This window comes from Phalaenopsis equestris, unplaced genomic scaffold (assembly GCF_001263595.1).
Source record: "Phalaenopsis equestris unplaced genomic scaffold, ASM126359v1 Scaffold000782, whole genome shotgun sequence".
NCBI classification, from domain to species: domain Eukaryota; kingdom Viridiplantae; phylum Streptophyta; class Magnoliopsida; order Asparagales; family Orchidaceae; genus Phalaenopsis; species Phalaenopsis equestris.
The window spans coordinates 219,716-230,485 of record NW_018165222.1 but is presented as its reverse complement, the minus strand read 5'-3'; the positions used below and the strand labels follow the sequence as shown (position 1 = coordinate 230,485).

Genomic DNA, 10,770 nt, shown 5'->3' with positions numbered 1-10,770 from the left:
GTTGCCGAGAGAAGAAAACCCACGGCTCGAGGGACTGGCGCGTCATCGGGAAGGAAAGCCGCGGGCAGAAGAAGAACAGGGAAGGACGGACGAGGTCAACGCTTCCCTCGCGTGGAGGAGGAAGAGCTCGCACGGCTCGAGACCGAGAAAGGGAAAGGGCTAGACGCGCGAACGGGAGAGCTGCGGGAGACAGAGCTCGAGCGCAGGGGAGACGGCTAGGGATTAAAGAGGAAAGAAAAAAAACGTTAACTAATATATATATAAATATATATATTAAATAAATATATATATATATATGGATATTAATTAAACGATTTATTCGCGCGCGACGACGCGACAAAATGGGTGTCCCCCCCGGGCAAAATCGACGTTCCGGACGCGTTGGCGCAGTCCGTTTCGTCATCCGTGGTCGCTCGGACGGCGTCGACTCTCCGAATTGCGAAGCTGGTGCGCGCAGGAGTGCGAATTGTGCAGAAGGCCACCCTAAGGCTCGGAAAGGTCCTATAGGAATCCATTTTGGGTTTCCTCATGTCGGTTTCATCCTTCTAAGTGTTAGAAGTTGATACCGCACACGCGAAACTCCAAAAGAGGACGGAAATAGGTCGAACTAAAACAAGGCGGGCACCACTTCTAAGGTTCTAAGATAGTCGCAGGAAGACCCCTAAGGCTAGATCCTAACTCCTACGAGAAATACTAGACCTCACGAAAATTGAGGTCAACAGGCCTCTAATATGATTCATTAAAAAATATATTGTTCAACATTACCCATATTAAGAGGCTAAATTGACTCAAAAAGAATAAAAATAAACTTATTTTAAAAAATTTGGAAACTCATGAAGAATAGTTTGAATACCAAAATCAGTAAATTTGCAAACTTACTCATAGAAGTAGGTTAAAAGTTAATAATATGAATACCTTACTATTTCTCCCAGCCCTTTATTATACTTAAAAAAGCCCTTCTAATGCTATAGATAATAGTAAAAAAGCTAAAAATATTGCTTTTTGCACTTGTTGAGCAAAATTTACCTAGCATTATACTTTGTATGATTTTGTGTACATTTTTGTATTAGTAAAGCTACTAATCATGCAATAATTCTCAAAATCAATCAGAAGACTGGTGTTACACACATAAAACACACTTAATTATTTGAAAGGAAAGAATTTGAATATGGAATATTGAGATACTTAAATGGACACTGATAAAATGAATAAACCTCAAGTGTAAGCATAAATTAAGTCATCAAGTTATAAAAGACAATTAAAATAAATGTCAAATGGTAAGTTTTAATACAATATGATTAAGATTATAAACTTAAAAGAAAATCATTTCACTATCTGATCATATTTATTAAAACAAAGTTGAATATAGTTACATTAATGCTTCATATGAACATTGATTTGCTTAATAGTAAAAACAAACTTAAAAAGTGTTACTACCTTGTTCTCCATATAACCAATCTTTCATACACACTAATGTCTTAACAATTTCATGCTATAATGAACTTTGAGATTAATCTTGAAATCTTCACTATTACTAAATGCACTTTTGGAGTAAATAGTCAAAATTGTAATGCATAAGATATCACATACCATTGAAGCGACCTCAACTATATTGATTACCCCTCCAATAATGCAAAATATCCAACTCTATCTTTGTTCAATGTCTAGGATCATCTAAATAAATTTCAAGCTTTGCCTTTATATGCATGATATATTCATCATCAAAATAATCAAATATTATATATAAATAAATTTAATATGGATTAAAACAATAACAATATGTTAGATATAAAAATGACATGAAATGGTTGTGTTAGAAAATAATCCCCTACAAAAATTAAGATGTAATGATTTGTTGTAGTGAATATTCACTCTAAAAGAAGAATTACATCTAAGTTTGAGTTTTAATAATGTATAAATTGTGAGAATAATTTCATCCCCATTTTAAAAGCTTCTTTAATGAAGTTGCCACTATCTGCGCCCCTTTTTTATGATCAAAAGGCCTGCTTAACGTCGTTCCTTTTAAGATTCCCTTTTCTAGGTCATCCTCGCTATGAAAAGCCAAAGGAAGAAATGAAAGGCTAAAAGTAGACAAAAATAAAAAGAGTAGAAAAGAAGATATTCATATAAAAAAATTCTTGCAACATAAACCAGAAATGAATGGTCCAAAAATAAATCAGTCCATGCTTAGCCAAAATATACAAGAAAGATCCAATTAAAAGACCTTTGAAGTCAATTAAGAGACCTCCCATGATGACATATCCTTGTGGTCAATTACATCCTAGGGATTACCGATGATAACTCATAATAAAAGGTGTTGTGTTTGTTTAATAAGTCCTAAAACATAGGTAGCCAACGAGTTTTTTTGTGATCCACATAGGGAAAACCTCCAACCATAAAGGTGAAACTAGGCCATCAAGCAAAGGGTGAATCACTGTAACGTGACGGTGGTCACCACATGGCCGAGAGAGTCTACAGAACATGCTTATTAAGACTCAACAAAGGAAATAAATGTTGGCAAAAGGGGAAGATCAACAGGTAGGTCAAAGAAAACATAGATAAGTAGAGATAGTCTGGTTGTGGCTCCATGCACTCATCTTTCTAGACTATTAAGACCCAAAATCTACTAATTCGCACATGTAGTCAAACCAGATCAGCTAAGAATCTCTTTGTCAGCAACACGTGTTGCATCAACCAAAGATATTCAGTAGACCCAAAGATAAGAGAATAAAACGTCTAAGCTCTTATGACTAGGTGGATTACAAGGTAGAGCAGGGATTCTACCTTCCAAGAGTATGGATAGGAGACCTACACAAAACGAAGGAGGGATAGATGGTCTGATTATGAAGCCAAGCTGCTCGTTAAATAAATTTTATACTACATTAGATAGCCTCCTAATCGTATAAAATATAAGTTGGGTCAGTCGGGTTGAGAAATTGAGAGCACTTGCTCTCAAGACATGTAGTACATATATGATTATTTAAGACATCTTAAGCATGAAGAGAATATTAATATGCAAGGAGATATATCCATGCACTTTTAATCATTTCAAATCTGGCTCGAAGGTCGTGCAGTGAAATAAAGTGCATGAAATAAATTTGCTAATTTTAAAATCTTGCATAATTTTAATCCTAAATTTTATTAGAATAAATCTCTTAAAGTTAAAATTTATATAAAATAGTTTATCTTGAAGAGCCAAATCACAAAAATGTTTCCAGATAAACCAGATGAAAAAGTAACACTCAACGATGAAAGAAACACACTAAATAAATAATAAGAGGCTAAGTGCCACTTGATTGATAATAATTCTAGAAAAGTAAAATAGTGATCAGGCTTTGGATGTATGCCTGATCTTAAGTCTTTACAACTCCTAGTTTTCTCTACATGTTTCAGAATGTAAAAAATCATAGAAATGCGTTCTCATACTATACCTTATTTCTAATAAAAACTCTCCCAAGGGATTATAAAAGTACATAAGAAAATTCTGAAATAAGACACGACCTACAGAATAGAGGTTAGCACGGGCTATTTCATGCAATGCAAAATGAAGCAAGTTCGACGGGAGAAGAGTTTAGTAGCACCTACAAAAAAAATTCATTAGCTTGATCATTAGTCAACTCATCCTATTGGGACCTGACTTCCTATAAGAAGAACGCCTTAATATGCTTGTGCACTAGTCTCAAACTCAATAAACACACAATTCATCAAGCAAAATGAGACTTTTAGCAAATACATCAGACAATAACTGCACATAAAAGAAAAAACTTAGCTATAACCTAACCCTAGTTCGAAATAAACATCTACATGATATTGCCTATACATGCATCAAATTGAAGGTTGTGCGATGCAGAGGTTGGGGACTTTTTTGTAGGATCTTGATGTGGTCACCAAGCTAGCTCTATCCCGAACATTTGAATGAGCTAACACTCATCCTGAAAAGTGACAAATATTAACCTAGGTCTATGCTTGGAACGATTCTATAATATTTGATAATAATATGATAATTCACATTGTTTAACTAGATAAACTAGCGGGTAATACTCATTTTACTATTAAAGCTGTTGTTCAATATATGGGTAGCTGAAGCCTAGCCTTTAAGTAATTCGTGCAACCTATACCTATAAATGAAAAAAGGGTGTTTCTCTTGGACAAAGAAGAACACCTATTGCATAGAAATTCACAATATGCAAACCAAGTACATGGGAAACTAAGTTCCAAAGGCACGACACAATAATTTTTGTTATAATATAAATGATGTTGACAATGCATCATGATGTAATAAATGCACCATGCAAATTATGAATGCAACAAATACAAACATATAGTGGGACATACAATGCATACAAAATATTATCCTGAATCAGAATGGTAGCACCACGAGGTCATATAGATGATTATGTCATACTGACCGTCTATTCTCAAATGGAACAGGAGTTGGCACCCTACACCATTAAGGTAGTGTCAAAGCACATGTAATAAATACATATCAAGCATACAACACAATATATATGAAACGACATGCATAAGTCAAATCAAATGACTCTAAATATGCATGTCTATGAAAATTCAAGTGCAAATAAATACACGACAATGTTACAAAGACGCAACTGCAACGCAGCCCTTCAAATTCGAAGGCAAAAAGGCTAGCTCCACAGCGCCAAAATACGGTGCCTAGGTGGCAGTCCTTTTTATCCTCTAACCAATGTAAGAACCGTGTTAATACTCTACAATCCTATATATAGACACCTACTCCTAAGCAGTGTTTGGGCTTTATTACTTTCCTACACGCCTCATCGAGTGGTCCAAAAAGGTAAACGTGAAATAAAAGACATGAAACGAACTTATAAAGATCAATCCGGTGACAATGAGATTGTTATAAATCCAGTAGATTAGTCGGACATAAGAACTGCCGCCCATAAGAAAAAGTGTACCAACGATTTAGCATATAAATCCTTAAGTCTCCAACTTATAAAAGTTAGAGACTCGTTTGTTCAGAATAACAAAATACAGTTAGCAGCGCAAAGACAGAACGAGGGTTGCCACCTATATGAACGGGTGTACGAACGGTCCATGGGTAAAGACCCAAAGCTCACCTCGACCAATAATGGTTTAGAAGTGAATAAATATTTGATTGAGTCGAATACAACTAATTGGTTTGTTAACCAGCGGTTCTTGCACTGCAGCAAAGGTGGTGCACATACTATGTGTCCGCGAGGAAGGAAGTTTTCGGGTAAGTCTCAATGTTGCGGCGCTTTTGAGTGACATTGTGACCTTGAGGCAACAAGCATAACATTACAAAACTATGAAAAAATCACCTCAATGCCAAGCCAAAGAGGCCAAGGCTTAGGGCTCATTAGCTAAGAATATCTTGTGGAATTTCGGCCTAGAAGGCTCAAATCTAGGGCATTAACACCGAGAAATGACACCATGGCTCTGGGTTGGACAAGCATAAGTTTTGGTTATGATGCAGTGATGAAAACAATGTCATGGAAATATGCCAAACTAAGATAGAATAGTGTCACAACATCATAGAGATGATGACGTTACACTATCCTAAAAAGAGCATGACGCCGATGCGTTTGAAAGTAGTGCCTCACACCATGTCAAGAAAATAGGGATGGATCCATAACACCCAAAGATAGCGCTACAACGCTAGGGCTAAATCAGAGGGGCCACACTTGGTTCGCTCAGAGAAACAAGTAAATTAGAGGTGGAACTCCTTACCTAAAAGTTTCCTTTGATAACAACTTAGTCATAATCCTCTAAAACAAAATTCTAAGGGTTATAAGAGGGTTCGGAGGAATCTCACATGCACGAAGGTTGATGTAGTCCTTGTGGGGTCAAGTGCTCCAGAGATCCCTCTTTAACTTCTCCTGCTATAGGATTGTTCTCACTCCAATAACAGATATCTAAAAAAGAAGAGTGTGGAGAGAAGCTCTTACATGCTCTAAACGCTTAAGAAACGGAGGCGGAAGGGGAAGGGAAGTAAAGGCTCTCACGATTGAAAGGAATCTCCAAATGACCACTTTTATAACCCTTGGAGTAGCTCAAGACTGCCCCAATTATAGGAACAACATATTTGAGCACCACGATGCTCAAACATGTTGTTCCTATAATAGGGTGTCTTGAGCTGCAGGATACTACGAGTGAGCAATGAATCATCTCGAGTCAGTCATGTGGACACCCTACACACGTTACATAAAAAATTGACGCCAATATTAGGACCATCCAATAAAATTGAACTATATCCTAGATAAAGAATAAAATCAATTGCCAATATTATGAAACAAAATTCTAACAAGTATTTTTTAAATTGCACAAGCAATTTTGTCTTGTTTCTAATAAAATTTTTATCACTTACACTTTCATGCTTTAATGCGGCGTAAGTACTAGAAATACATGAAAATTAAAGATTTGATATTGCATAGTTTATTCCAAAGTACATGTGCAATCTCATAAAAAGGTGCCAAAAAAATTACATGTATGAACTATTTTCACACACTAACTATTTGATTGGCAAATTTTATAATTTAAGTCACTCAACTCTAAATGCAAAAATTCACATATATAATATATAGCATTATCAAGTATGATCAAAATTGAGTTTCATCTAGTATGAATGTTTTGTCTCAGTCCTCTTTTATCATCAAAGTTAGTTTGTTCTGCATAATCAATTTTTTTTTTCTTTCTAGCTTGAGAATCTTTAATTTATTTAATTCTTTCTTGCACATTAGAAACAAAATCATCCGTCTCCTTTATCCCTTCTTGAAGAATTAAGTTTATAATATCTGCACAACACTGCATATGGAAGAATTCTCAATTGCATAGCAGTCTTCCTCCTAAATTCAATTGATTTCTTAAGAAGTCAACAAAGACATTATTTGCTGAAGCATTGTTTAAAGTGATATAGAAATTCTTACTTTTAGTTCTCCAATTAGTTAAAAAAGATTCCAACACTTCAAATAATGTAAGGTCATTATGAAGTGGTGCCATAAATTCAATTTTTATAATTTTTTTTGTAGTTGTCAAGCATTATCAATAAAATGTGTAGTCAGACAAATAAATCCATCAGTATTTTGGAATCCACAAATCAGAAGTCAAACTTGAATTTGCCCTTTCTCGCTAATGTACATCTTATAGTAATGTCATGCAATATTTTTTGAGATAAATTGTATATCTCTATGAAAATAAAGTAATAATGATGTAGGAACACATTCAATACATTGGAAATGTAAATCATGAATAACAATATAATCTATAAATAAATCACAGAATTCTTATTGATCAAATTTGGTGTCAGACATAGATAAAGATGAAGTGGAGCTAGTTTGTAGAACAAGTTAACAAATATCATGAGTATCATTTTTCTTATAATTTTGTATGTGAAGTTTCAAAAATTTAGTGCCAAATTTGCTATCATGTTGATAAGTTGAGCCGCATTGCTTTCACTTACACTTGTGATTACCATCATCTCCTAGATGCATTATCGATAAAAGACCCCATACTAGTGAAGCTAACATCTTTTTCTTTTTAATTGTTCTTTCATTAACTCCATCCATTTCTTCTTTGTCAATTTTCTCATTATCTCCATTTATTTCAATAAAGCATTTTGCTCATTAATATCAAGAGGAATACTACCAGCAAATGTATTGAATAATCAATCGAAAAAATTATAATCAATGAATATTATGGCTAATTAACTTAAATAGTAATTAAACTTCTATTATGCGTAAAATTGAAAATCTAAAATGTCCAATTGATTTTTCCACCTTTTCTGCCTTTCACATATTTTCATAAGATATTTGGAATTGGAAAACTAAATCGTGCTATTGCCCTTTCTCACTTTAACATATTTTTCTATATCCTTTTTTGCACCAGCGATTCAAAGTAAATAAAATCAAAGAATCATATAATGCAGCTAAAAAGATTCAATTTCAGATTTCTAAGGTCTTGGAAGAAGGAAATTACACATTCTTATTGTCTCTGCAACCAAAAAAGAAATGTTGTGCCTACATCCTTCCTTGATTCCTTAAATTTTTTATTATGACAACTTATTTCTAATTGCCAGCCCGCAAAATGACTGACATGCCCATATTCATCGGAACTTGGTTACAAATTCTGTTGATTATATTTATTTTAAATCAATTCCAGTGAGTAAGCTCATACCAATACATGACACGCAAGTGCCAATGAGATATATTCCTCTCAACATCATAGAACATCATCAAATTTGATGAAAGCATTTGTCCATTTCTAGTACAGTATAATAATATATGTAATGCTGAAACTTTTTTTCTGCTTTCATTCTAACTGGTGCAGATGAACATGATTCTGCACGAGGTTCTAAGACTATACCCCCCTGTTGTTCTTCTGAGCCGAAGGACGAATAAGAGCATGGAGGTCGGAGGTATCACTTACCCTAAAGGCGTGATGCTTTCTTTGCCTCTAATATTCATTCACCATGATCCTGACATTTGGGGAGAAGATGTTCATGAGTTCAAACCAGAGAGATTTACAGATGGCATCTCAAAGGCTGCAAAGAATAATCAGATGGCTTTTTTCTCATTTGGTTGGGGTCCTCGCATGTGCCTGGGTCAGAACTTTGCAATGGCTGAAGCCAAGATGTGCTTGAGCATGATACTTCAGCGTTTCAGGTTTGAGTTGTCGCCATCCTATATCCATGCTCCATACACTGTCTTAACACTTCAACCTCAGCATGGTACTCAGGTCTTGTTGCATAAATTATGATACATGTACTAGAGTTACACATAAATAACACGGACATCAATAAAACTGCTATTGTTTGTTGACTGAAGTGGTGGCCTTGGATTGAATTTTCTGTCTTGGTTCATTTGGAGTGGCAATTGTGTGGCTATATGTTAGCTGTTTGCAATCAGACTGATTAAAAACTTGTTTGTTTGGTTGGAATTTCTGTTACTTCACACTGCATGTGTGAAAAAATAAAGAAAGAAAGGCTGCTGCAATATGACAACTCTTCTTCTTGGGATGTAATTATACTGTTTTCCGTTCTGATTACTAAATAATACAGTGTGTCTTATGTACTATTTTATTGTATTTCAATTGTTTTTTGTTGTGATCATTTTCCAAATTGCAGAACAGAGAAGAATCAGGATTGTTAAAGATGGCTGTAAATCATATCAAGTTTGGTGTAAGCATGAACCCATTTAGTAGGATCTTTTATTAGATAATCTTTACTGCTGTCGGACTAGCCATGGATTTCAAGTCTACACGTTTGGCAATTTGGAACTGTTTTGGTAGTTGAGCTTTTTTTAATAGATTGACGGTCTCTAATATGAAAAAAAGACTTGATTAAATCGCCTATTTATAGCATCCACATAAATATTGGGATGCATCATAGATAAAATTGATTTATTGCAATTTTGTTTACATCTTATGATAAAAATGCAAATAAAAGACTGTCCTTGACAAGTTTAAAACATTGTTGCTAATATATCTAACAACAAAAAAGTGTGTCAAAAGACCTAAGATATTAAGACAGTCTCTATGATATTTAAAATAATTTGAAAGATATTTGTAAATGCAAGTGTACTAAAAAGGAATAAATGCCAAAAAAAAATAAGTTTTAAAGAAAATGATGTTTTCTAATGCCTTAAGGTTTTATTTTACATGATAAGAGAACAAAACTTCAACAGATCGTCACTAAAAATATGTGAAATTTATCTTTCTGTCTTCAAGATGTTATATCTTTGATCTCATTTCCATTAAAAGGATAATGCTATTTAAAGTCCTATAATTCATAAATCAACTACTAACAACACAAGCTTCATAAACTATAACATATATCCATTCCATTACATTAATAAAATTTTACATACTGCACATTAGTTTTTAAGAGGCAACAAAATAATGCCTATCAAATATATATATATAACTAAAAGCTCTAATAAGGTTTTGTTGTACAAGAAAAAAAAAGAGTAAAAAATATTGCTCCTCAAAGTTAATCATTAAAATTACTTCTACTAATTAAATGCTTGTTAAAGCCACTAGTCAATCATACAACAAAATAGCACGAGCTAAGAAATAGCCTATATATATCATATCTCAGTAGTATAAAGAAAAACAAGAAGGACCCTATGAGGGTGAAGAAAGGGAATGGGATAAACAAGCTTTCTATTTTATTTCTTAGGAATTCTATCTACAAATTGATATACAAGAAATATTTACATAAAATAAATGTAGTGACTACTTGCAGTACAATGTCCTCTAAGTTAAAGGTCAGTTAACTAAATTAACTAACAAGCACATAAGTTTAATGTACAATGAACAAACTGCAAAACACCCCATCAAGTTGGCTTATGGATACCCTGGATGACCAACTTGGATAGAAGTTGTGATAAAGCAGGTTGTAGTAATGGTTAGCAAGAAATTTAGCTAGCTAATGTTATAAGAATATTGACTATAGAAAAATTAAATAATTTAGTTAAAATTTATTTTGCAATCAAATGCATCAGATGTAATAATATCTTACCTAAAAGGACACATATTATTTTATAACTGATATAGTGACAGGAATAAAATTTTGGAAGTTGTTCCAATATTTTAAAAGATTTGTCTGCTACTTAATTTGATCAGGAAAGGGTATAAGTTTCCTATAAATATAAGCTTTTATAGTTATATATATCCAAAAAAAGTCATTTCTTGAGAAAACACTTGATTGAAAAAGTAATAAATATTTCTAGTATTTCAAAGTTTCAATACAAGGATATTCTTTCAGGACTTCAAAAGGGA

At 33.7% G+C, this 10,770-nt stretch overlaps 1 protein-coding gene across 1 annotated transcript in view; it reads left to right on the top strand.

Annotated features, from left to right (window-relative positions):
• The window catches only part of LOC110031178 (cytochrome P450 CYP72A219-like), a 20,751-nt gene extending 11,731 nt beyond the window's left edge, over window positions 1–9,020 (top strand). The window contains exon 4 of the mRNA XM_020734256.1: window positions 8,320–9,020. Coding sequence (XP_020589915.1) covers window positions 8,320–8,748 — 429 coding nt within the window. The 3' untranslated portion in view covers window positions 8,749–9,020. The remainder of the gene's footprint in view (window positions 1–8,319) is intronic.
• The last annotated feature ends 1,750 nt before the right edge of the window (window positions 9,021–10,770 follow it).